The sequence below is a fragment of the Rhinolophus ferrumequinum genome, chromosome 2 (assembly GCF_004115265.2).
Source record: "Rhinolophus ferrumequinum isolate MPI-CBG mRhiFer1 chromosome 2, mRhiFer1_v1.p, whole genome shotgun sequence".
Classification (NCBI taxonomy): domain Eukaryota; kingdom Metazoa; phylum Chordata; class Mammalia; order Chiroptera; family Rhinolophidae; genus Rhinolophus; species Rhinolophus ferrumequinum.
Genome location: NC_046285.1, coordinates 47,566,527 through 47,593,360, shown reverse-complemented (window position 1 = coordinate 47,593,360; position 26,834 = coordinate 47,566,527). Strand labels below are relative to the sequence as shown.

Below are 26,834 nucleotides of genomic sequence, written 5' to 3'. Positions count from 1 at the left end.
GAAAATCAAGACACTTATTAGTTCAGGAAAAACAAAATGTTGGTCAAGAAAGGAAACCTCCTCAGAATAGGCATATTTCCTTGATTCTCAGATGCACGTGTTTTCATATTTTTAATAAGTCTGAAGTCAGGCTGTTGAAGGCATCGTGCAGTCTCTGTCTGCCAGACTGAAGTCCTGATGGAGTTCTCAGTGCCTTTGCTTGAACTTGGTCATTTGTCCTGGTGTTCTGATTCTACAACAACCAATGAACATGTCAGTCCACAAACAATTTAAGGATCCTATGAAGAGGGAATAGGAGTACTGATTTTTTAAAAAACCTTCTGTGGATACCTTCTGGTAAGATCGACAAAGTGCCAGCATTCAAACTTGCAAGAGAAAATTCTGGAGACCAGAGTGGAATACTCTTTAAGAATTGCTGTACTACTGATACCCGGGGTGGTTAAAAAAATGACACTCTAAAATAAGCAAACAAAGAACAACAATAACAAAAAAATGAGCACCGAAAACTGAATAGGAAAGTGATTCAGAAAAGATGAACTATGAATTCAAAGAAGGTTTAAGGATACTTAATTTTGCTTACATTTTCCTTATTTATATGCACAAGGTTGATATATGACAAAAAATATGTCTAAATAACACTTTCAATAAGTTTACATTAAAAATTTAAGTAATAAAAATTTCACAGCATATATATATATATGTATATATTTTTAGTGGTTCATATTACAACGATGGTGTCTTACATTCAGTGAAATTTGGGATACTGGTTGGTAGTAGTGAACAATTTTTACATAGTGATAATGTAAATAACAATATTGATTTTACTTTAAAATATTAGTTTAAACTAAGCTAATTTAAAACTTTTTAATTATAATTTTATTATAATTTTAATTATATTAAAAGACTAAATAATTAGTATTACATAATTATAATGGGAAGCTGGGGAGAGGGGGAATGTATGTGTGTTTTAATGTAGAGGAGAATGGAGGTGGGTACGTGGCAAAAATTTTCACCTCCATAACCGAAAGTCAGAAGATGAAGTCTGAGAGTGATACATAATTCTGAGAAATTCGATAAAAAAGCACAGACACAGAGAAATAGCTAAAAATGTTGAAAGTAGTTGTCCTTAGAAAAGGGGGTTACAGGCTGGGAGGAGTATGTCGCTGGGGTTTTATTTAAAATAAGTTTTTCATACTATTTAACTTTTTCAACTCTGTGCATCACTTTGATAAAAATAATTTTTTAAGTAAAATGACTCAAGCCCATTCTGTGCTGTTATCATTATACATATTCTTTTCAGGCCATATGTTCTAGCTTTTGGTTTGAGAAATCTATTGGCTGTGAGAGGCTGCAGGATATGGCAGGGAGAGCTGAGCTCTGGTGTAGGTGGTCTGGGTTTGCATCTTGAGTTTGTGTCTTGGGTTTGTTGCTTACTAGCTTTGTGACCTTGCCTCAACCTCTCAACCTTGAGGCTATTGCTCAACCTCTCTGAGCTTCATTTTCCTCACCTGTAAAATGAGCAAAAGGCTACATGTTTCACTGGCTGTGGTGAGGATCAAAGAGAGGTGTGAGAAGTCCATGCATAGTACTTGTCCCGGGGTTCAGCTCAGCATAACTGTATCTAACGCCTTTTGCCCCCCACCCCTAGGCTGCAGCGAGGCCCTTTGCCCACACAGCACCCCCCAGCCACCCACTGTCCGGAGCTTTAGGCCTGGACATCTGCAGCGTTTGTGGGCATTGCTCTTTTCTGCCCCCAAAGGCCCTGAGGTTTCTTGTTTATGTCCCTCTTTTCCTCTCACATCAGGCTAGCTTGGGAGCTGAGGGGGCTCCATTGTTTCTATCCAAATGAACCCCACAGCAATGGGGCTAGATATCAGAGGTCATTTGCCCTTCTCCAGGGTCTGGGAGCAGAGGCCTGAACCCCAAGCCTGGCATGGCAGGATGAGCCCAGCATACTCATAGGTGTGACAGAGACACGACCAAATTTGTCACCCAGCTCCTGAATACAGAGTCTGCAGAAGTCAGTTCCCTCTCTGCCCCACAAAGCAACCATCTTGGGTCTATAGATGGACTGAGTCTGGAAAGCAGACAGCAGCCCTGCCCTCCCTCCCTGGCACCCTTCTTGCCCTCCCATACCCTGGAACTCTGCAGACAATGACTTCACAGCTAGAAGGAGCTTTGTTAGAAATTATAAGCAGGTGAGGTTTTTTATTTTCCCCATTCAGACGGGAGAGTTGCTTGCTCAGGGCTCCCTCTCCCAGGACAGGTAGACAGTTCATATTTATACATGTGACCCAGAAATATCTAATGAGCCACACATCAGGTCTATTGACATTGCCTGGACCTGAAGGATATCACATCTCCCTCCAGCTGCTCTTTCAAAGGTTGGGAGGGACCGTCAGAAAGTGGAGACAGAATAGGTAAAGGAGAATGGAGGATCCTGGGTGGGAAACAGCCCTCTCCTGGTGCCATGGGCACTTGGGAACATGGTAATATCCTCCGGGTCCCTGAGTGTAAGCTGTGTCCCTAAACATATTACCCCATGACAGAACATGAGTGATGCTATAAGGGAAACAAGAAAGTAAGCAGACAGCACAGAGCTGGGGGGCCCTCCCCTGCAGCAATTAGGAAAGTGGAAGTCCTGGGTCCTTGAGATGGTTGGACAGAGAAAGAAAACCACACAGAGCCCTTGAATCACGAATGTGGGTTCCAATCCCTGCTCTACCATGTACTTGCGGCAAGTAACACAGAACCCGAGTTTATCTAAGAAAAAAAAACACGAAAAACCACGTTTGCAGGGTTATAGTGGGAAAATCAACTAGATCTCCTATCCCTAAGGTTTGCGAAATATAGCATTTCTTATCTCCCTGACTTCCACTCATTTGGGGGACATCCGGTGCATAGTGGAGGCACATTTCCTGTCCCCACTCAGGCCTGGGGTGGTCCTAAAGGTTCTGCTTGGCCACTTCTAGCTCCCTGGCTGACCCAGGGAAGGAAGGGCTGGGGAGGGCCTAGGACAGAGCTGCATGGGAATGAAGCATGAGGAAGCTGTTATTCCTGCCTCCCTGACCCAAGCCGGTGGGGAGGGTGTTGGGTGAGGGGATATCCACTCCTTAAAGGTCTCTGGGTAAGGAGATCTGGCGGTCCTCTGGGTCCACCTGGATGTAGTGAGAGGAGCACTTACCCTGCAAGCTGTCCCTGACCCTTTCCCAGCTTCCTGTCCACTCCAGACCCCAGCAGCTGCCTGCCCTGGCAGTGAGTGGCACAGCCGTGTGATGTCTGTGTGCTCATCCCACAGGCCACAGAGTGGGCCTCCAACGAGGATACACGCCGCTCCTGCCAAAGCAAAGGAAAGACTGAGGTACGTGGCCTAAGTGGTCTGGGCACCTGGCCCGGAGCGGGGAGGAGGTTTCTGGTTTCGGGGATGGGAGGGCTGGGTGTGGGCCTGAGGCTGCCTGCACGGAGGCCTGGCCGGCCTGGATGAGCCAGGGGCTCCTGTGCAGGTGAGGATCAGCCCTGAGCGTCTGAGTGGGCAGTGATGCCACCGTGAGACAGCCTGGGTGGGAGGTGCGGGGGCAGGGGGTGTCCATGGATACAACCTGAACTTGGGAGCCAGGTGGAGCTGGGACACGGGAGTGCTTTCCAATATCTGTGGTACAGTGCTATGAGGGAAAGACACCCAGCACGGCCGCGAGAGCTTGTCCTCTATTACTTCCCCTTCTCGCTTCAGGAGGAGTGTCAGAACTATGTGCGGGTCCTGATTGTCGCTGGCCGGAAAGTGTTCATGTGTGGGACCAACGCCTTTTCCCCAGTGTGTTCCAGCAGACAGGTGGGGGAACGCGTGGGCTGGGGCGGCCGGAAGGGACACACACCAAGAGGTTCTCTCACTCAGGCACAGTCTTGGAGTGGCGTTGCCAAATGTAACAAACCACAAAAACCCCCAAACAAGAAAGGATGCCCAGTTAGATTTAATTTCAGATAAATAACAAATGATATTTTAACATAAGCATGTCCCATGCCAAGTTTGGGAGGGACATACTTATGCTGAAAAATTATCCATTGTTCATTGAAATTCAGACTTAACTAGGCCTCCTGTATTTTATTGATCAGCCTTACTCTGGAGGGTCCTGACTGGGGGGCAGGGGCTAGAGGCAGGTGGAACTCCTGGCACAACCTTTCCCTCCATGATGGCTGCTGTCTCAGAGGGACTGGGCGGGGTGGCCAGTGAGGAGGAGGCTGGAGAGAGGGAGAGGCCCACAGAGACCAGGGGCCCAGGAGGAAACAAACTCTGGGCGGGGAGGCGAACAGGCAGCCCCTGGGTCTCAGGGAAGCGCCCCCATCTCCCCATCACCCCCAGGTGGGGAACCTCAGCCGGACTATGGAGAAGATCAATGGCGTGGCCCGCTGCCCCTACGACCCTCGCCACAACTCCACAGCCGTCATCTCCTCCCAGGGGGAGCTCTATGCAGCCACCGTCATCGACTTCTCAGGTCGGGACCCTGCCATCTACCGAAGCCTAGGCAGCGGGCCACCCCTTCGCACTGCCCAGTACAACTCCAAGTGGCTCAATGGTACGGAGGCGCAGCCCCAAGGGTGGCATTCTCCTGGTTCTGACCCACTGGCATAGCAGACCCCCTCCTTCCTGCCCAACCTCTGAGAGGGCTCACGCTTCATCAAGAGGCCCAGAATGAGGCATGTGTTTGCCCAAGGACATAGCAAGTCAGAGATGGACTCTGGATGAAGTCACGGATGTCCTGAGTACCCAGAACAGATGGAGATCAGGCTGTGAGGAGAGATAGTTAGGAATGGACTTGGATGAAGGGCTATAGGAAAGAAGAGATTGGGGCAGGGTGGTATGAGTTTCCTGCCCCTTGGAGTTGAATCCCTGCTTCTCCACTGAATCCCTGTGTGGCCTTGGGCAACTATTGACCTTTCTGTGCCACGATGTTCTCATCTGTAATATGGGTGCTTACCTCATAGGTTAACAAGATCCAATGGCTGATCCATCTAAAGTACTCATAATAGTGTCTGGTACACAGCAAGTGCTCAGTAATGCACGTTAATTGTTGTTATAACTGCACTTTGCATTGGAGGTGGGAACATGGTTAGTTAGGGTCCCCAGGTCACCACGCTGGTGGAGGGGTGTCATGATGCCCATGTGGAAAAACGGAAGCAGTCGAGTACTCCTATGCCTGCCCCCTTCCTCCCTGCTGGCCTGACCAACTCCTTGTTCCTTTTCTGCCCCGCTCCCGCCCCACCCGCTGCCCAGAGCCCAACTTCGTGGCAGCCTACGACATTGGGCTGTTTGCATACTTCTTCCTGCGGGAGAACGCGGTGGAGCACGACTGCGGGCGCACGGTGTACTCTCGCGTGGCCCGCGTGTGCAAGAACGACGTGGGAGGCCGCTTTCTGCTGGAGGACACGTGGACCACATTCATGAAGGCCCGGCTGAACTGCTCCCGCCCCGGCGAGGTCCCCTTCTACTACAACGAGCTGCAGAGTGCCTTCCACCTGCCTGAGCAGGACCTCATCTATGGGGTCTTCACCACCAACGTGTGAGTCCCTGCCCTCCGCCGCCCCTTCCCTGTGATACCAAGGACGCGATCTGATCTGGCCTTGCAGCCTGGTGGGCTCAGGCAAGTCCCTCTCTGAGCCCTTGTGTCTCTTTCTGTTTAATGGGGCTTGTCGTGTCTTCTGCACCGGGTCGTCTGAGGATTTTGTGACTTGCTGTCTCCGCAGTGATCAGCATTTATTCTGGGTTGCTGGAAGGGCAGGCCTAGGCCAGATAGGAAGAAATAAGAGGCACTGGATTGCAGCTCCATGAGGAAGAAGTTGCTGGTGATGAAAGTGAAATCGCCTGCCTGGGATGAGGGGGTGGCAGCCCTGGGAGGGTCTGGCAGCAGCCTGTTGGGAAGGTTCTGAGGGGGTTCCTTACGGTCCCTTCCAATCTCAGGACTCCACGAACCTGCTAAACCTCACCAGCAGTCTTCTGGCAATCCTGAGTGCAGTGGAAAGCACGGACTGGGAATTAGAGCCCTATTATTTCCTAGGTGTAAGGAAGGGTAGCCCACACAGAGACCATGAGTCCTCCTCCCCTTCCTCCTTCTGTATTAAGGCTGATCCAATCAAGTGATTTTCACATAGAGAATGCTGAATGGGCGGCAGAGACCAAGGAAAGCATTTGTTGTTCAGGAAGCTGTGCAGGGTTCTTTGTAAGAACATCAGAAACACATGAGTCATAGAGATTGCTTAGCTTGGGCCCCAGGTAGCAGGCATTGGAGGGCCAGGCTAGCTATAGGGAGGATAGTCTGAGAGTCTGGACAGGGGTAAGAGTAAATCTGGGAAGCAGGAGCAGAGAGGCCATCCAAGCCAGGGGTACAGACATCAACACAGCCCACACACGCCAGGAGCTGACAGCTAGGGCTTAGTGACCAGCCTGGCAGTCAGCACCAGAAGGTCAGTAAAGGACAGGAGCCACTGGAGAGGCATTAAGGGGAAATGACAACATTAGTATAGATGTTAAATAGTTTTTGCATTGTGTGCCTTCTCCACAGCAGGTGCGTGGTGGGTGGGTTGTGGGGGCTGGGTACCAGAGAGCAAGAGCAGACCTGGCTCTGCCGTCGAGCTTACATTTTAGGGAGGATGGTTATTACACACCCAATTTTCATTGTGATTAATGCTATAAAGGGAAAAGGAAGTGGGCAGGGAAACCTCTAACAGTATGGAAGGGAGGTGATCAGGGAGAGCTTCCTGTAGGAAGTGACACCCCTACAGGATGAATAGGAATTAACTAGGGGAAAGGACTGGTCCAGCCTGAGGGAGCTTGCAAAGCTTTAGGGTCAGAAGAAATGTTTGAGGAACTGAACCAGACCAGTGTGGCAGCAGCCTGGGGAGTGAGGAGGAGAAAGACAGGCAGGAGAGGAGGCTGAAGAGTGAGGACTGGGAGCATTATATCCCGAAAGCCTTGCTTTACGTGTTTTGATCTTTATCCTAAGAGCAAGAAGTTATTGAAGGGCTTGAAGCAGGCCAGAAACTAGCTCAGATGTGCATTTTGAAACGCTGGCTCTGGCTACTGTGTGGAGAATAGATTAGAGGAGACGAGGCAGGCTGTGGGGACACCAGCCAGTAGGACAGTGCAGCAGCCAGGGAAGGCGATGGGGGCTGAGACCGGGCAGAGGGGGAGAGAAATGGACACGTTTGGGAGAGGGACTAAATGCAGAGAACAGAACCGGAAACATGTGGTGTAGTGGTATTGTGTCTGAACTGTTCACATCAGACTCATAGAAATGTCAGACTCTGTGACCGAAAGGAGTCTTAGAGGTCATCTGGCTCAGGGTGTCGGGGGTTGTGGCATATATCAGTGGTTTGGCAACTGGCTCTTTCTAAAATAAATAAAAGAGAATAGACTGGAATAAAAATATCAGAGTATAATGTATTTAGTAAAAGTAAGTATTGTTTCATGAAAATTCATTGCAGATGTGTGTGGGTGTATGCATATATGTGTTAATCTGAGTTGTAATATTACATATATTTCTTACAGTGGCCGTGGATAAAACGTTTGAAAATAATGACCTTATTTGATCCTCCCAAGGGAGAAGGGAAGGGAATGCGGAAGTAGTGTAGAGGAACCCACGGTGCTTCTTATCAGTGGGTCTTTCTTTCCCAGAGGGTTTCCAGAGCATCTTCTCCTTCTGTGACCCCCTCTATCACCAGGCACCAGGCTCATCAAAGGTGCTTAATCAGCCTTGGAGCTGTGCCAGGCTGTGCCTTGACAGCTGGCTGTGGGGTTTCAGGAGGGTGCTGAGGCCTGTGGGGGAGGGGGCAGCATCTGCCATCTCTTGCCTTTCAGAAACAGCATTGCCGCTTCTGCTGTCTGCGCCTTCAACCTCAGTGCCATCTCCCAGGCTTTCAATGGCCCGTTTCGCTACCAGGAGAACCCCAGGGCGGCGTGGCTCCCCATCGCCAATCCCATCCCCAATTTCCAGGTATAGCTTCTCCTTCGTTGCCCTCTCCACACACACTGCCTTCCTCCAGACTACCAGCCACAAGCTGATTCCCGACTGCTTAGTGCAAACACCAAACTTGTCTCTGCTGGTCTATGACCATCTGAGGGGTCTGCAATGATCCCCTACGAGTGTGGTAATGTCTAAGACTGTGGAACAAGAAGGGGAGAGTAGGTGGGACATGGAGCAAGGGAGTATGCTCTGAGCCATCTCTAAATGTGACCCCACCTCCGGGGGCGGGGGCGGATCTCAGCTCTATTCAATGGAGGGGACCAGGGCAGCACGCACGAGCTGCCTGGCCAGAATGTGGGGACTTTAGCTGGAGTTTGTTTGCAGTCTACCCAGCATGGGTACTAATGCCTGGAGGGTGTCTGAGCATCAGGAGTGGTAAGGGCACTGGGTGCCCTGGGTGATGTGAGCACCCCCAGTGCTGTGATGGAGAAGGGGAAAGAGAGACAGGGCAAAGAAAGCTACTGATGTTAGACTTTCATATCCATCTGACTTTGGGCCCAAGGCCAGTTTGGAGCAGGGTAGGACCTCAGGATTTGCGGTCCAACAATCCTGACCCTGATCTAGCCCGCCCTCTGTGTGATCTTGGGCAAGTCACCCAACCTTCTCAAATCTCTTTTTCTTTATCTGGCATGTGGGAATAATTCCATTGACCTCTAGATATGTGTGAGGGTTGATACCACTTGATATGGATCCGGGAATATAGTAGATACTTCATAAATGGTAGTTGCTTTCCAGTTTGGGTTTGGAAGGCATTAGAACTTGAGCTGGTAGGGACACAGGAGGGAGAAAGCAGGGCTTGGCCTAACATGAGGGAGAAGGCACCCATAGCAACAGCATTAGATCACAGAACACTTGTTAGCCACACTCAAATAGTCCATTTTTAGATAATCCAGGCCCCTTTGCATCTCCCCCTTCTGTTCCCCAGCCCTGGCTGGACCCTCCTCCCCCATCTTCCCAGCCTCAGTTTCCTTAGTTCCCAAAGAAAAGGCATTTCTTCCTGGAAGATGGTGCAGGGGACCCAGCCAATCTTGGGGGTAGGCGGACTGGAGAATCAGGGTAACAGTGAGGAAGGTGGGGGATAGAGCATCACGGCAGCTGGGGTGGCTGGGCACGTGTGACCCGTCTTCCCACACAGTGTGGCACCCTGTCCGAGATGGGCCCCAATGAGAACCTGACGGAGCGCAGCCTGCAGGATGCACAGCGCCTGTTCCTGATGAGTGAGGCCGTGCAGCCAGTGACACCCGAGCCCTGTGTCACTCAGGACAGCGTGCGCTTCTCCCATCTCGTCGTGGACCTTGTGCAGGCCAAAGACACGCTCTATCACGTGCTCTACATTGGCACAGGTGAGGTCCCCCACCTCATCTGGGCTCGGAGTGGGAGGAAGTGAAGGGGCGGCGGACTGGGCAGTGAGGTTCCAGGGCTTTCAAGACTACCCCCACCTGGTCCCTCCAGAGTCTGGGACCATCCTGAAGGCACTATCCACAGCGAGCCGCAGCCTCCGCGGCTGCTACCTGGAGGAGCTGCACGTGCTGCCCCCCGGGCGCCGCGAGCCCCTGCGCAGCCTGCGGATCCTGCACAGTGCCCGCGCACTCTTCGTGGGGTTGAGCGACAGCGTGCTGCGTGTCCCGCTGGAGAGGTGCGCTGCCTACCGCAGCCAGGGGTAAGTGGTGTCAAGGGCGGGTCCTCCCAGGCTTATCCCCACCAATCGCACTCGGGAGGTGGAGCTTAAGAGGGGGCACTTTGGAGTCAGGTAGACCTGGGGTGGCATCCTGGTCCAGTCTCCAGCTGTGTGCCTTGGGCCAAGTCATTTAACCTCTCTGAACCGTGGTTTCCTCCTCAGAAAATCTCTGCAAAGTTTTTGTGAAGGTTGATTGGGATAATCTCCATAAACCACTTATCACTGCCTGGGGGAAGTATGCCTTTAGCAGATGATGGTGGCTGTGATCCCTGTTGTCAGCCCCATAGTTAGCTGGCCCTTCTAGCCCACTTAATTTCTTCTGTGCCTTCTGTTCAGAGCGTGGTCTTTTCTTTGGAACCACAGCACTTGTGGCTCCAGCCGTGGGTGCAGAAGGGAAACAGTGCTTTGAGTCAGCCACCCACGTTGGTTTCTCTTCCTTAGAAGACACAGAGAGGCCTGGCTTGGGTGGGGTGGCGGTGAGGAACCATGTGGGGACATGCATTCCTTTCCCAGCTGCTTCCGAGATCAGCTCTCCATACCTTAGCTTCAAGTGGATTCACAACATTTAAGGGTGAAGCGAAAGCTTATTCCAAAGCCAAATGGAAATGGAGCTCAGACTCTGACCACGTGAGCCTCCTCTGAGCTACACCTCCTTATTTTTGAGCTAATTGAAAGCTGCCTGTAGCTGGCATAGCAACAGCCACACGGCTCCTAGGGCCTTTGCAACACAGAGACCTCCCGGCTGTGCCCATCTATCCTCGAGATTTGGGAAACAAGTCATGCCCCTGCTGCCAAAGGTTGTTCTCCAGCCCCAGTAAGGTGTGCTGGGACCTGGGCAGAGGCCTGGAGGGCAGGGAAAGAGGGGGACCAGTCCTGATGTGGCAGCTGGAGAGGGTGGAGAGGACGGTGGGCAGACACTCAAGCTCCCCTCAGCCCCAACACATGGCTCCGTCAATGAAATACCAAACATGTACTCAGCTCTACCGTGCTCAGAGCGCTGTCGATGCGTGCTCAGAGCGTACAGGGCTGTCGGTGTGAGACGAGGGAGTCGAGGTGAAATGGCCTAAAACACTGTCATTTCCCTCAGAGGTCTGGATATGTGGTCAGGGAGAGAAACCCTGGCCTATATCTGATGTGTGGGGAGAGACAGGGGGCGGCGGGGGTGGGGGAGGGGAGTGGGAGAGGCTCACATGCTAGAACTAGGCACACCTGGGGATTCATCTCAGCTCCATCATCTACTAGGTATATGATCTTGAGCAAGTTACTTAACCTTTTGAGCTTCAGCTTCTCATTGGGAAAATAGGAGGAAATTGTGATGCAGCAAATGAAATTTAATTTTGGCTGAGTTGTAAAAATTGGGAATAACATTCATAAAGTGCCTAGTCCAGTGAGTCATAAGTGGCAGCTAGTCCTTATTCCTTTTTTATCTCCACAAATGCATTTAGGGGCCCTTCAGCCTCTGGGCTGTCTGGAGCCTAGACTCCGCAGCCTTGAATACAGACAGCTCTGCTTGGCAATGAATCACAGCTTATCTGCTGGCGGCTTTCCCCCCATACCTTGTGTTCTTTAACTCTTGTATTATTAACCTTTTCACATGTGCCTTGTGAAATCCTTGAAGGGATTTACAACCCCGTGTCCCAGTATTTGTTATGTTCCGCCAGGGGGCCACACGCAGCCCTAGGCACAAAGTGGCTTTCCACTCATGATGGATCCTTCTTCAGTTAATTGATGATTTGGCCTGAGAGGAGGTTGGTTTAGGAGAGGAGTGAGGAATGGGACTGGAAAGTGGATTGAGGCCCGCGAAGAATGACAAGGGACGATTTTTATTTGAATCCTGGGCTGTGGGCACGGAAGTGACCTTTGAGCAGGGAGGGGAATGGAGTGACAGGCAGCATGAATAGGTGTTTTATGAAGATCAAGCCGACAGTGGTGGGCAGCTGGTCGACCAGCATGAGCTAGTGTGGCTCTAGCCAGGTATGAAGTGTGGGGTCTGCAGTGGTAGGAGGGGAAGCAAGACGCCAGGACATGTCCCCACTCACATGGTGCTGCAGAGAGAGGGCAGGGAGGTTGCATAGCTTGGTGAGGTGGAACAGTAAGGTAGAAAGAGGTCAGTTGGCGTCTGAAACTTTCATCCCATTTGGCGTCCTGAGTTTGGGATAAGAGCCCTTGATGTGTACAGTGAAAACCCCCTGCTCTCCAGGACTGTGCCATAAAGCAATAGGTGGATGTAAAAATGTAAAATATGAGGTCTCATTGCTGCAAAGTTAATAAAATTACCAGAGTATATCCGTGCAGCCACCAAGCCATGCACTCCAGAGCCTTGCAGCCAACTTGCCTGTCATACTATATCAGAATTTGTGCTATTGTGTGTGGGGATGGGTGTCACAGAGTTTTATTGTGTCCTAGGAGAGGCATTTCATGCTTTGTTCCTCATTCCTTCCAAAGCTGGCAGGAGGATGAGGGTGGGTAAGCAGAGCCCCTTTGGGTCCCCTCCTCTGCTCAAAACCCAGGGGCTCATCTCCAGCCCTCTCCTTTCACTCAGGCGAGTCTCAGCCCCTTGGGGTACGACCAGGACCTGGCCTGGCCAGAGAGACCAAGGCGCACAGACAGGAGGAGGAACAGAGGGAATGAATGCTCACTGGCTCTGTAAAGCTGGTGTTTTATGCACGAACGGCCCCTTCTTCCTTCCAGCATGCCTTTCAGGCCGCACTGCAGTGGGGCGCCCTCTACACCAGCTCACTCGGGAGGAAGGCTCAAGCATATCTCCTCTCAACCTCCCTCCCTGCCAGGGGGCCTTAGCCCCTCTTTGCTGACATTGTACTTAATGGCCACTTTCTCCCAAGCTCCTGGGACACCATTTCTACCCTGGACAGCTCCCATTTAGAGATTTGCTACATGGTGCTGGAAACTGCTTGCTTGCAACTTCCACCATCCATCTCTGTCCTGCCTCTGAGCCCATAGAATGAACCTGTTCCCTTCTATAATAGCTGCTCAGGACATTGCAGTAAAAAAGACTTGGTGATATGTGATTGGTCCGATGGCTGCTTTTATAAAAGAAACTAAACTGCCACCCAATTCTACAGTCGAGACACACTTTAACTCTTCCTTGCTTGGCGCTTTAATTTTCTTAAGAATGTTCTCTGCTCTGTAACCTTTGGGGTCACCTTTGGTAAAAGCAGCAAATGTGGACGAGAGCTCAGGCACTGGCCCCAGGGAAGTATAGAAGGCCCCCTCAGGTGGCCAGGGCCAGGCCAGGGCAGGCATGTCCTTGAAATAGGAGAGGCTGAGAGGGTGAGGGAGGCTGACTGAGGGTGGGGGCCTGGAGTCCGCATGTACTCTGCAGTTTTTCTTCCCTCTTTTCTTACTCTGTCATGGGTTGGAGAGGCAAGGCACTTCATCTCTTTCCCTGGGAACCCTGACAAAAGTGACCCTGAAACAGCAGTTCTCAAACATGCTATTCATTAGAATCACCTGGGGAGTGCTTAAAAGATTCCAGTGTCTGGGCTACTCCAGTCCAAAGGCCCAGATAAAGACAGGGGTTTTTGTTTTGTTGGCTTAAGCTTTTTAAAAGATTCCCAGGAGATTCTAATTTGCAGTCAAGACTGGGAACAATACTTCTAGAACTGGCTCAGCCCTGGATGAAAGAAGTAGCACGAGGCAAATTTCATTCTTCCAAAATCGTCTGCTTTTTATCTTGTGTAAGCTGATTCAAATTTTCTGCTCATATGCATTTTCTATACTGACAGACATTTGTTTTTGATAGATAGGATCTTATTATTATTATTAATCACTAGTTGTGGCTAGTTCTTTTTTAATTTATGTTGCTTATAAAGGACAATATCAGTGGGCTTCTAGAGGTTAGCACTCCTTTCTGAGAGCTGAGGGAAATACACTCAGGAGTGGCCTTTACTGCGTTCTGATTGGTTGAATTTGCTAGCAGCCAGTTTGGTCCAAATGTCAGCCGGTGAGCAGAATCTCAAAACCTCATGTTGCTTGGACTATGGTTGCACATGTATTGTATTCAATCCTATGATGTCTAGTTTGATGATTTCTGCTGGTGAAACACCCCCAAATCAAACCATTGATCCCAGAAGAAAATAGGAAGAATACTTATGCTGTACGATTTACGCAAATTGTCCTTGAGTGAATAAAGTAGAAACAGATTCTTGAGCAACAGATGAATGTTCTGGATTCCCAGGTGGGCTTACTGGGCCCCAGCGAGGCCCTCACCCACTGAAGCCCCAAGCATTGGCCCCCTCATACAAGGTCATGGGTTGCCCGAACAAGGGACAGCATTGTCTTCTTTGACTTCCGCTGGTGAGAAGAGGAAGCCCCACCCATTTCTCCATAAGGTCTCTCATAAAACCCCTTTTCTCTCTGGAGGCTGGTCGGGAGACATGGTCTATTGAACTCACCGACCATAAAGAATTCACCTGACAGGTGACTCTCCCTAAAGCTTCTAGAGAAAAGAAAGATTCTATCCCGGAGACACCAAAAGGGGCAACCCTTTGGTTCTTTTGTGGATCCCTTCAGCCCTCAGCATCCTTGGCCCCTTTGGCCAGTGGAAAATCCCTCTGCAGGGTCATGGCATGGCATGTGGCCCCCACCATCTTCGCAGTCCAGCACCGCCTTTATCCAAAGCCTCTTCTGCTTTCTAACCCCCAGTGTTTGCCCTGGTTGTCAATGCTCGCTAGACCCTCTCCAGCAGGCCCACTGCTGTGGAGCAGCCGGCCTACACAGGGGAGGGAAGTGGGAAAAGGAGGCAGAAGGGACCCAGGGTTTATATCCCCTGAGGTTGTCTGAGCTCTCTGGCTGTTGGAGGCACTTCCTTCAGGCTCCTGCATCTGATGTTCTGTTTACTTAGCGATGGACAGCCAATCCTAATTCCGTAATTCCCATACTCTTTTTCTCCTCCTTGAAATCTTACTAGTAGAGATTCAGTTGTTTCTTGTTGTTGTTACAAATTGTAAAGGATCCAATGAATGAGTCAGAGGAGGAAGGGAAGAGAGCAGCCCTAGAATCCGAGAAGGGGCAGCGTCTGGGGCGTGCTTCAGTGTGGAAGCATTACCTTTCCTAGTTCATGGCAGGTAGAGCAGCCTGGAGGGCCAGGGAAGGGGGACCTGAGATGTGGGCCCTCTCCTGGCAGCCTGGGCTCATTATCCTGATGCTAACACTCTGGACTCTGGTTCCTGCCACCAGCACGAGCACGTGGATACCCCAGGTGACCCAGGACAATGTTTAGGTGTCCCCTGAGCCTGCGCCTGTGTGTTGAGGTCTAGGCCCATGTTTCCTCGGTGTGTGAAGGCAGACACATCCTCCTGCCAGGAGGCAGGAGTGTGAGGGAAAAAGCATGGTTAGGAAGTCTGGGTTCTAGTGCCAGTGCTGCCATGTACAGTTTGTGGGATTTGGGGAAACTCCTCTTCCCTTTTCTGTGGTCCTATTGTGAATCCTGGTGATACTCAACCTGGCTCCCATTAGGACCACCCAGGAGCTTTTAAAACCTCACCAGCCAGAGATTCTTGTCTGGGGGGGGCCTGGGTATCCATATTTTTTAAAAGCTCCTCAACGATTCTGATATGCAGCTCGGTTGAGAACTGCTGGGCCAAATCATCTCCAAGATCCTTTCCATCGTAATGTTTTCTGACTGTCATCACGGTGATTTCTGGTTGCCACTTCTTCTCCTGCAGCCCCAGATAAGGCGTGTGGGGCACCCAGTCTGGGGGAGGCAAGGTTCTGTGTGTGGGCTCTGGAGGGCAGGGGTTGGAGTCCTTGGTCAGCGATCTGGGTCTCCTCCATGTCACATGGGGACAATAGCAGTGCCTTCCTCATTGGGTTGTATTCACGCTTCTGAAGCACTTAAAATGATGCCGGGCACGCAGTAAGTATGTGATGAACTCCTTACTGTGGAGAGCGATTGGATGGACAAGGGGGCCCAGCGGGGAGTGGTCAGGTGTGTTCTTGGGAATGCCAGTGTGGCCAGGAAGCCAGGGGGCTTGAATCTCAGGACCTCTGTCTGGCAGGGCATGCCTGGGCGCGCGGGACCCGTACTGCGGCTGGGACGGGAAGCAACAACGCTGCAGCACACTCGAGGACAGCTCCAACATGAGCCTCTGGACCCAGAACATCACAGCGTGTCCTGTGAGACCCCTTTGTACCCCCAAGTCTCCGGCCAATTCAGGCTGTGACTCCCCACACTATCCCTACGTCCCCCGGGACCTCGTGCCTTCCCTTATCCCGGCCTTGTGTGACTGGGCCCTGTGCCCGATGTGTGTCTGCAGGTGCGGAATATGACTAGGGATGGAGGCTTTGGACCGTGGTCACCATGGCAACCATGTGAGCACTTAGATGGGGACAACTCAGGCTCTTGCTTGTGTCGGTCCCGAGCCTGCAACTCGCCCCAACCCCGCTGTGGGGGCCGTGACTGCCTGGGGCCAGCCATCCACATCGCCAACTGCTCCAGGTGTGTGAGGATATGGGCCTTACACAGCAGCTGCCTTGGACTGGAGTGGGGCATCCCCAGCCAGGTGTTTGCACCAAGGGGTAGAAACTACGTCAGGGCTATGCAGGGGACTGGATAGGTAGCTAAGGTCTGAGGGAGAACACATGAGCCCTGAGGGAGTTTCTACTTTAGTGTGAGAGAAGTTCTGTCTTGTGGAGGCTCTTGATACAAAGATGAAGGATGAACAGGCACGGGAGTCGCCTCTAGACAGACTTTAGCCTCAATAAATCTTGCTGTCCCAAACATGAGGGGCAACATGGGATGGTGGTAAGGCAGGCAGACCTGGTACCAATCCTGGATGGCTACTATCTGGAGGTATGACCTTGGCTACGCAACCTAACCACTCTGAGTTTCTCTAAGTGAAACTCTGAGTTTTTCTTGCGGACTGTTGAGAGGATTACCTGAGATAATTTATATATAAAGTGCCTGCACACTGCCTAGTACCTAGGGACTCCATAAAGTGGTTATAACAACTAACCCACAACTCAGGACACTCTTAAAATAACTTAATTCTATATACATTTATTCATTTAACTGTCACAACAGCCTCATGGGGGTAGGAATACAATCATTATCCTTACTTTAAAGATAATAGTAGGATGGGGAACAGAAGATTTCAGTGCCTTGCCTGGGCTTATACAGCCAGTCAGTGATAGAGCCAGAATTTGAACATTGGAGTCAAAGTAGACAAGAGTGAGTGGTGTCTAAGGTTGGAGCAAAGCATGTGCAGTGGTAGAACAGGGGAGGATCTGAGTGCAAGATTCGGCCAATCAAGAAGGTTGAAAGGAAGGTTGCAGATTGGAAAGGCAACTGGGGCTTTCTCTAGAGAATGTGTCCTTTGGACCCCGTGAGTAGAGGCCATGCCCCATGTCTGTACTTTTAGCCCTGGGCACAGCCTGATATATGCAAGAAGGCTCTCAATATATGTTTGAGAAATGAATGAAGGAATGAATGAGTGAGATGTCTGCCTGAGATGGCCTGGTTAGGAGCTGATATTTTCTGTGTCACTGGCACTTCCTGACAACAACACACTCCATCTGCCCAGATGTAGACTAGATCTGAGAAGCTAGGGCTCAGAGGTCATCTGTCTGTCCCTCCGACCCCGCCAGGAATGGGGCGTGGACTGCGTGGTCATCGTGGGCTCTGTGCAGCACAACCTGTGGGATCGGATTCCAGGTCCGCCAGCGAAGTTGCAGCAACCCCGCTCCCCGCCATGGGGGCCGCATCTGCGTGGGCAAGAGTCGGGAGGAGCGGTGAGCTAGGCTGTGATTGGGGGTTTCTGAGACAGAGAAGCTAGCCCTGACTTTCTGGGGCCCCTAAAAAGTGATCGGGATTTTCTGGGTGACCTAGTGGACTTCCCCGTTTGCACTCACAGTGACCTCTTGTTAAGGAAGGGGGGTATCTTCTCCCTAGAGTGATGGCCCCCTCCCTTCATACCCCTCAGGTTCTGTAATGAAAACAAGCCTTGCCCAGTGCCCATTTTCTGGGCATCTTGGGGCTCCTGGAATAAGTGCAGCAGCAACTGTGGGGGCGGCGTGCAATCACGGCATCGGACCTGCGAGAACGGCAACTCCTGCCCGGGCTGCAGCGTGGTGAGGGCGAGGGTCGGACTGGCCTGCGGGATCGGGACACGGGTCTTGGGACCTGTAGCCAAGGGGAGGGTAGGCTGAGGAGGGAGCGCAGAGCAAGCCTGGAGGCTGTGAGGCTCTGAAACAGCTCCGCTCCCATCCCAAAGGAGTTCAAGACGTGCAACCCCGAGGGCTGCCCGGAGGTGCGGCGCAACACACCGTGGACGCCGTGGCTGCCGGTGAACGTGACTCAGGGAGGGGCGCGACAGGAGCAGCGGTTCCGTTTCACTTGCCGTGCGCCCCTGCCAGACCCCCACGGCCTGCAGTTTGGCAGGAGGAGGACTGAGACCCGAACCTGCCCCGCGGATGGCTCGGGAACCTGCGACACCGACGGTACAGCCCCGCGCCCTCCCCACACCCCTTCACCTCACCTCACCCGCCACCGTCCCTCCCCGGTTCAGAGAGATGGAGCAGGGGCGGGAGTGGCTGCGAGTGGGAGGTCGGGTTTGGAAGAAGCCCTTGTCGCTGAGGCCCGTGTCCCCACACCCAGCCCTGGTGGAGGACCTCCTGCGCAGCGGGGGCACCGCCCCACACACGGTGAGCGGGGGCTGGGCCCCCTGGGGCCCATGGTCGTCCTGCTCTCGGGACTGTGAGCTGGGCTTCCGAGTCCGCAAGAGGACGTGCACGAACCCGGAGCCCCGCGACGGGGGCCTACCTTGCGTGGGCAACGCCGCCGAGTACCAGGACTGCAATCCCCAGGCGTGTCCAGGTAACCCTGCGCCAAGGAGTCTGGGCCCAGGGGAACCCCGCCTAGGGAAACCTCCATCTAAGAGACTCCCAGGCCTAACCTGGCTACATCTCATGCTCAGGGGACCTCTTCTCCCTGCCAAGTCTGTACCAGGGGCCCCAAAGCAATTTCTTACCCCGAACATGCACACAGCAGCTACTCCCATAGAGCAGAACCTTTCCTCACCCTCCCTGTTTTCTCTCCTCTAGTGGTTAGTCAGATAAGGAGCTTGTTTTGAGCTGGTTTTTGATGACTCCTCTGCAGCCTGCATTTCCCACTGTCACCCCGAGTGGGAAGGGCCACTCCCTCACAGTGAGCTGTGGGGTGGGAGGGTGTTGAGGTCAATGTGGCCCAGGACAGTGGCCTTGCCTGGGACATAGTAGAAGACTGTAGGGTCCTGCCTGCCCCTGCGTCCCTCACGCACTCCATCCCTTTGCAGTACGGGGTGCCTGGTCCTGCTGGACCTCGTGGTCCCCATGCTCAGCCTCCTGCGGTGGTGGCCATTATCAACGCACTCGGTCCTGCACCAGTCCCGCGCCCTCCCCAGGCGAGGACATCTGTCTGGGGCTGCACACGGAGGAGGCACTGTGTGCCACGCAGGCCTGCCCAGGTACTAAGTACCTCTGGCTGGGGCTGGGAGCACCATGGAGCCCTCCTAGCTCCACCGGAGGATCCCGGGGTGGTTAACCTTGTCCCAACCCACAACCCATAGAAGGCTGGTCACCGTGGTCCGAGTGGAGTACATGCACCGAAGATGGAGTCCAAACACGCAGCCGGCGCTGTGAGGAACTGGCCCCAGGGCCCAACACCTGTGTTGGAAATAGCAGCCAGAGCCGCCCCTGCCCCTACAGCGAGATTCCGGGTAGGTCCTCAAGCCAGCACCTTCTTACCAGCCCTTCCCACTGACCCCCCCAGTTCCTTGCCTTTCTGAAGCATGCAGCTGTGGGACGCAGGATGAAACGCCAGGGTGGGGGGGGGGCACACACATTTTGGGCCTCTGCCAGGATTCATCTAAGAAGTGTGCCAACCCTCCTTAGAGTTGGAGTCTGGGTGGAGACAGAGGGGAGTGACGGTCCCCAGGCCCATCTCATAGTTCAGTGCTGACCCAGGGGTCCTCTCAGAGACATACCTAGCCCGAGAGGGACCCATCTCCTCTCTTCCCTGTGCCAACACCGGCTCTGCTTGTCTCCCTGCAGTGATCCTGCCTGCCTCCAGTGTAGAGGAGGCCACCAGCTGTGGAGGTAAAAGGAACCTGCCCTCCCTTCATGACACTGTCCTTCTACCCCTCCTCCTCAAGGAGGAGACCCACCCTGCTCTAAAATCGGGAGTCTGTCCACCTCCTGCTCCAGACAGACAAAACTTGTCGACATCCTCTATCCTTTAGACCATATGGAGGGGTGTCTAGGCAGTTCCCTCCACGCCCTCCAACCAGGAGGCCGTCATCAAATCTGTATTCAAGAAGAGCCACTCAACTTCATGTCCTCTGATCTAAGCCACAGTTGGTCCTGTGAGAAAGGCCCCGGATGACGGGCTGCCCAGCCTCCCTGCTTCCATTGTCTGTGGTCTCAAAGCACCTTGGGAGGCAGTCGGGTGGCTGTCCTCTGCCCAGTGACCCTTTCCTTACTACTGGCCTCTCCCTCGCCCAGGGTTCAGTCTCATCCACCTAGTAGCCACGGGCATCTCCTGCTTCCTGGGCTCGGGGCTGCTGACCTTGGCAGTGTACCTGTCCTGTCAGCACTGCCAGCGCCAGTCCCAGGAGTCCACACTCGTCCATCCTGCCACCCCCAACCACCTGCAGTACAAGGGTGGAGGCACCCCCAAGAATGAGAAGTACACACCCATGGAGTTCAAGGTGGGAGTATGATGGGTGCATGGGGCACGGTGATGGGGGCAGTGGTTCTGCCCTGAGCCGAGCATCCTGGGCTGGGCACTTGGGAGGGAGCAGTGGGGTCGTGAACAGAGCACTGTATCAGCAGTTAGAATGTTCTTTCATTGACCGGCTCCTGATCTTGCCCTGGTCTGTCCCCTCTCCCCTTCTCTCCCTTCACCACTTCTTCTATGGTTCTTTCCTTCTCCCACAGACTCTGAACAAGAATAACCTGATCCCCGATGACAAAGCCAGCTTCTACCCATTGCAGCAGACCAACGTGTACACAACCACCTACTACCCCAGCCCACTGAACAAACACAGTTTCCGGCCCGAGGCCTCACCTGGACAACGGTGCTTCCCCAACAGCTGATACCACTGTCCTGGGGACTTGGGCTCCTTGCCTCCCTAAGGCACAGAGCAGGTGGAGATGGGACCGTGGAGCCAGTTGGGTTTTCTCCTTCTGTACTAGGCCCAGAACTTGCTGCCTCGCCTTGTGGGGTCCCATCTGGCTTCCGAGAGCTCTGGCTGGAGGTGTCCATGCGGGAGAGGGCTGGCTTCAGGCTGGCACGTGGCTGCAGCTCCAGCTCAGCCCAGGTCTCTCATGGTCTCCTTTTGACTCAGCATCGTGCAAGCCTCCCCTTCCATGTCTGGGCTTTGGACCTACTGGGCACGTGAGGAATTGGAGAGTGGAGATGGCAGGAGGGCAGGCTCTTAGGTTTGGTTTGGAAATGACAGCTGTGTGGCGGTCATGGGCCAAGACTGCCCCTCTCTGGCTGGCCCCAGGAAGGGTCTGGGCTACATCCTGATTATCTGTGCAAGGAACTAATCAAATGGCCCCAGAAGCTCTGGATTCTCTGCCCAGGGCTGGGCCATTGTGGTGCTGTCCCCGTGTGACAGAAGGACTGAGGCTGGCCCAGGTTGTCCACCTGTGCCTAGCAGTGTGTCCCTTGCCACGGGCATCCCTCTAGTCAGACAGTGAGGGCTGGGGGCCTGAACTCTTATCTTTGCTGAGAAGCCCTTTAATCTGAGTGGGCACAGGCCTCAGCCTTGCCCTCAGAATACACGAAAGGTGGCCCAGGAGAAAGGAAGGCAGGAGCCCAGCGTCCGTGCCACTCTGGAGACTGTCTTCCAGTTGCTACTCAAAAGAGCTGTTGGCTGACACCTGCCTGGGAGCCTGTGCTGGCACCTCATCTGTTCAGGAACACACACCCAAACACCCACACACACAGACACACACACAGAATCACAACCTACGATAGCAACAAAAAGGATGTTGGTCTGTGGCATTGTTAATTAAAGATGATATCCAGTCTCCGAATGTAACTTTGTCTTTGTGCAGATGCGCGTGGGCTCGTCTTGGCATCAGAGCAATGCCCTGGGGTGACAGATGGTCCTCTCAGGGTGGAGGCGACGACCCGAGTAGAGTCTGACTTAATAGAGGATCTCTTTCCATTTGTGATTCTATGTTCATACACACACATTGCCCTAAATCCCCCCCTTTATTTTTGGAAAAGAGATTAGAGACAAGAAAATCCACAAGTAGAAACACAAGATACACCAAAGGCAACACAACAGGAGAGATTTTTGCCCGTTCCCTCAGCTGCTCTTCCAGGCCACAGCTCCAGAGTGGACATATGTGAGTCCAGCAGGGGAGTGTTGATAAGGGTTATTTTATGAGGTGTTTTTACAATGCTGAGTAAATAACACCAAAATTGACTGAAAAATGAGTTAAACCTGTGAGGTGGGAAAAGTCCAATGCAGTTGTTGGATTCAATAAAAATAACCTCAAAACCTCGACCCACTAATGAATGCTACGATTTTGGATGAGAATGGCGGACTTGTTAAATTTAGAGAGCAATCTCCTGACTTAATTGGCTGGATCAATTCCCATAAGATTCCCAGCAAAACCCACTTGGAGGTCAGGCTTTATAGCCTGTGATCCTAGTGGTAGAGGAGGAAGAAAAGAGTATTCCTGGACCTTGTGTCCTGGAATCCTGGGCTTACTGGGACAATTGAAATGGCAATGTCCTCGGGCCAAGGTGGAGTGGAGCCCAATCAGAGAGCGCTCAGGGTTCATAGGAATATTTCTGCAGCTTTGGGATTTCTCACTAGGTTCCTGTTAGCCCCGTGAGTCCAGAGCTTGTGAGGGTCTGTGGGGTGTGTTAGATCTTGGGGTCTTGGATTCCCTTGGACGTGGTGGAGCCAGTGACATTCAAGAGTGTTTGGGGGCCTAGTGTGCCTACTTCACAAGGGCCGCTCATATATGTCCAAGTGGAGGGACTAGGCAGGTCTGTGAGGAAGTAGTCATGGGAAATTCCCAGGTAATGCCCACCCCTGTTGACTGGAATAGCAGCAGTGGGAAGAAAACCATAGGTGCCAGGACAAAACACACCACACACACACACTTTTCTTTCTATAAAAACTTGTGGTTTTGGAGGCATGACCATTCAGAATGCATGAAGGGAGGCACACGGCATGCAAATTAGCTGGCATGGTTGGCGAAGGCTACTCCATAAGCAGCCCTGGCCAAGCGATGAGGAAGCCAGGGATGTACTCCTTGGCAGGGAGGGTGTGGTGCTCTCTGGCTGGTACTTTAGGCCACGTAGATGGCTGTGGGGTGTCAGGAAGCTGAGGTGTGAAAGATAAGGGGGCTTCCTGGGCCCAACTGGCTAAGCAAGAGGGGGGAAAAGATGCAGGATTCGGTGTCCTAAGCCTTCTTGGGCCCTCTTATCTTTAAATAACTCTGTGTGTGTGTGTGTGTGTGTGTGTGTGTGTGTGTGTGTGTGTCTGTTATTATTAAAGTAACACATGTTCATGGCAGAAAATTTAGAGAACATGAGAAACCAAATATATATAATCACAGTTATATTAAAAAGCAAGGCAGAGACTTAGGAATTTAAAGGTGGTGTGAAGACATTTCTTCCTCCTCTCAACAACACTCCAAAAGCAAAGGAAACAAAAGCTCTGTCACTGTTTTCAATAAAACTAGGATGTATCTGTAATCTGAAGTCATAATACATGAAGACAAAAAGCAGATGGAAGAACTGCATTCATTGAGTGGATGTGGGTCGAGCCAAAGCACCCAAGCAATGTCAGAAAGAATCAGTGATTAGAGGAACCAGGTATCAGCGAAGGTGGGAGTGTGAAAAGAGGGGTTGGTTGAAATCTCTGTAAAGTTCAGCTCAAGTTGTCTTCACTTCCAACTCTTACAGTTAGGTCACCATTTCTCTGTCAGCACAGGGAGCAATATGTGTGTTCCCTTGAGACACTGAATCAGAGAGCCCTGGACATGAGGCTAACAGGCACAGAGGTGAGTGTGTGGCGATAGCCTGTTTGGACACCTGGGGACTGTGATTTTCAATGGACTATATGATTATTGATGGGGATTTAGCAGTTGCCTTTTCCAGCTAACTCCAAGACTCTGGCACCCAGCTTTCTCCCTCTCCCACTCTAGGCAGGAGATTGAAAGACAATTATTTGAGGGGAAAAAATGAAGCCTACGGATTGTGAGAGAATAAGCCAGCTAATCATCCTACAACTAAGTACACTCATTAATAAGCAGAGCTTGTAGTCAGTTTTTAGTGCTTCACTCTTAAATAGGAAGGGGCACGGACATCAGAAAAAGCACCAACATGAAAGAAAGACCAAAACAAGTACATAGATAAAGAGGAACTCAATGAAAATAGAGACAGTACATATATAGAGAAGAACCTTCCAAAGTCACCATAATTCTTCAGAGTAAATGAAGATACTGCATTCATGAAGTAACCCAGGATGCAATAAAAAAGACAAAGATCGGGGCCCGGTGGCTCAGGCGGTTAGAGCTCCATGCTCCTAACTCCGAAGGCTGCCGGTTCAATTCCCACATGGGCCAGTGGGCTCTCAACCACAAGGTTGCCAGTTCAACTCCTCGAGTCCCGCAAGGAATGGTGGGCTGTGCCCCCTGCAACTAAGACTGAAAGGACAACAACTTGAAGCTGAACTGCACCCTCCACACTAAGATTGAAAGGACAACTTGACTTGGAAAAAAATCCTGGAAGTACACACTGTTCCCCAATAAAATCCTGTTCCCCTTCCCCTATAAAATCTTAAAAAAAAGAAAAAAAGGACAAAGATCTTAGAAATTAAAAAATACGACAGCAGAAAAAAATTAGTGTAAGCGTTTAAAGATAATGGAAATTTCCCAGAAAGTCAAACAAAAAGTCAAAGTGATGGAAAATAGGAGAGAAAAGATAAGAAATTTAGAGGATCAATCCAGGAAGTCTAACAGCACATTAAAAAACTCAGAGGAGGAAATTATCAGAGAAGGAATATGGGAAATCTTGCCAGAACCAAAGCAAGAGGTCTCCAAATCAAAGGGCCCACCCGTGGTACCTAGCACCACGATGAGCAAGATTTACTCTGAGGCACATAAACCTGACATTTGAAAACTTCAAGCCTGAAGAGAAGATTCTAACATCAGACAACAAAGATTAGGCGTGTGAATGGGATAAAACTCTTCCTAACAAGATTTAAAGTTAGAATACAGTGGAAATTATCCTCAAAATTCTGAAGTAAAAATGTTTGGTTATGAATTGTATACCCAGCCAAACTATGAGTGATATGATAGTAGAATAAAGATACTTTCAGACACGCAGTCTCAAAAAATGTATTTCACATGTGCTCTTCTTGTTTCACTAAAACAAGAGTAAACATAGAAAATGTGGATTCAAAAGAAGGGGGATCTAACAGAGGAAGATGGTGAGGAGAGATATCAGGCTGACAGAAAACACCTAGAGAGCAATGATACAGATTAGTGTCGGAGGCTAGCAGGTACCCAGAGGGACCCAGGAAAAACTGGACTGGCAGATTATCTAGCAGGTTTGTATGGAAAATTGTATGAAGATTTATAAAACTGTTAGGTGTGTGGAAAGACTTAAATTTGGGTTCAAAGAAAACTAAGCAAAAAAAGAAAAGGTATTTCAGGGGGTTCTTGTTGCATGATTTTTTTTTTTTTAACTTTTAAATAAAACACAGGTACAGAAAAAAAACACAAAAGTGTAGCTTAGTAGAGATAGGGCAAACACTTTTGTAATGACCACCCAGGTCAAGAAATAAAACTTTGACAAAAGTTCTGTTTCATCTCTGTCACCATCCCCTCTTTCTCCAAAAATTAGATAATTATTAACACCAGGAGAAACAAAAGAATATACAGGAAAAGAAATGTAATCATTGTTTACCACTTTGGGCAACCATATTTATGTAATCGTAATAAGTAAAACACTACGTGGACTTAAGCATAATTTGTAATACAGATATATTACAATTTGTTATTATGGAGGGACAAACCTTTGAATTTCTGGTACTAACTGAATGTTGGGGTGAATATTGGGAAAGAAATGAATAAAAACTTCTTTTAAATAATTTTTTTCCCGATTATAACCATGGTACATGTTCAGTAAGAAATTTTGAAAAATTAAAACAAAAAGCTTATAAAAAGAAACTATAACTGCCTTAAAGCTCAACCAGGAGACAATCATCATTATTTTAGTATGTTCTCTTCCAGGCATTGTTCTAGGGTTGTGTGTGGGTGTGGGAGTGTTTTATAAAATTAAGACATGCTACGTATACGATTTTTATTCTGATTTTTGACACATAGCATTATATCAGTATTTCCCCCACATTCTTAAAAATTCTGTGAGACTCAGGACCCCTTGCAGTGTCTGTTCTAGGAGGGGGTCGGGGAGGGGAGACTTGGCCCTGTTTGTAGAACTCCACAGGTAACGACATGGCCCATCCCTACCACGTGAACAAGAGAAAGTTCAGTTTTTATATATTTAATTTGCTTACACCACGGAGGAAGATTTACTCTGAAAACGTTTGCATAATGGTTGAAAAATCCTGACCTAAAACATTCTATTATATAAATCCTATTTCTATTACACAGATTTATGTATTCTATTAACGTAAATTGATTGTACTCTATTATATAAATGTATCATTCTATTACATACATTTATCTTCATTTAAAACACTGTCATTTGTTTCAAAATTTTCTTTACCAAAGAATGCTATTAGGGACATTTGTATCCATATCTCTGACGATGTCCTTAGGATAAATTCCCAGAAGTCAAGCCTCTTAATATCTATGGCCAGGTCTCTTGCTGTTGGGAATACATCCCACCAGTACTGTGTTCTCATTTTATTATTACTGATCCTAACAACTAACACTGAGAAGTGCTATCCCCTGGAAGCACTGTGCCAGGCGCGGTGAATTGATCCTTTACTCAGTTCTTACTACAATCCTAAGAAGAAGGGGCTATTATTATGCCCAGTTTACAGATGATGAAACTGAGGTTTAATAAATTTTATTGCCCAAAGTCACACAAGTCGTGAATGAGGGAACCAGAATTTTCACTCAGGCAGTCCATGTGCTTG

The 26,834-nt window shown here is 50.5% G+C and overlaps 1 protein-coding gene across 2 annotated transcripts in view; it reads left to right on the top strand.

The window, feature by feature from the left end:
* SEMA5B (semaphorin 5B) overlaps positions 1 to 21,731 on the top strand; it is a 115,864-nt gene extending 94,133 nt beyond the window's left edge. For both annotated transcript variants that reach the window (XM_033121407.1, XM_033121398.1), the window contains exons 5-22: positions 3,299 to 3,361; positions 3,731 to 3,829; positions 4,358 to 4,571; positions 5,270 to 5,555; positions 7,850 to 7,985; positions 9,151 to 9,358; positions 9,468 to 9,675; positions 15,714 to 15,831; positions 15,972 to 16,153; positions 17,302 to 17,445; positions 17,637 to 17,784; positions 17,928 to 18,153; positions 18,311 to 18,529; positions 18,987 to 19,157; positions 19,260 to 19,409; positions 19,744 to 19,788; positions 20,194 to 20,399; positions 20,629 to 21,731. In XM_033121407.1, coding sequence (XP_032977298.1) covers positions 3,299 to 3,361; positions 3,731 to 3,829; positions 4,358 to 4,571; positions 5,270 to 5,555; positions 7,850 to 7,985; positions 9,151 to 9,358; positions 9,468 to 9,675; positions 15,714 to 15,831; positions 15,972 to 16,153; positions 17,302 to 17,445; positions 17,637 to 17,784; positions 17,928 to 18,153; positions 18,311 to 18,529; positions 18,987 to 19,157; positions 19,260 to 19,409; positions 19,744 to 19,788; positions 20,194 to 20,399; positions 20,629 to 20,787 — 2,982 coding nt within the window. In that variant the 3' untranslated portion in view covers positions 20,788 to 21,731. The remainder of the gene's footprint in view (positions 1 to 3,298; positions 3,362 to 3,730; positions 3,830 to 4,357; positions 4,572 to 5,269; positions 5,556 to 7,849; positions 7,986 to 9,150; positions 9,359 to 9,467; positions 9,676 to 15,713; positions 15,832 to 15,971; positions 16,154 to 17,301; positions 17,446 to 17,636; positions 17,785 to 17,927; positions 18,154 to 18,310; positions 18,530 to 18,986; positions 19,158 to 19,259; positions 19,410 to 19,743; positions 19,789 to 20,193; positions 20,400 to 20,628) is intronic.
* The last annotated feature ends 5,103 nt before the right edge of the window (positions 21,732 to 26,834 follow it).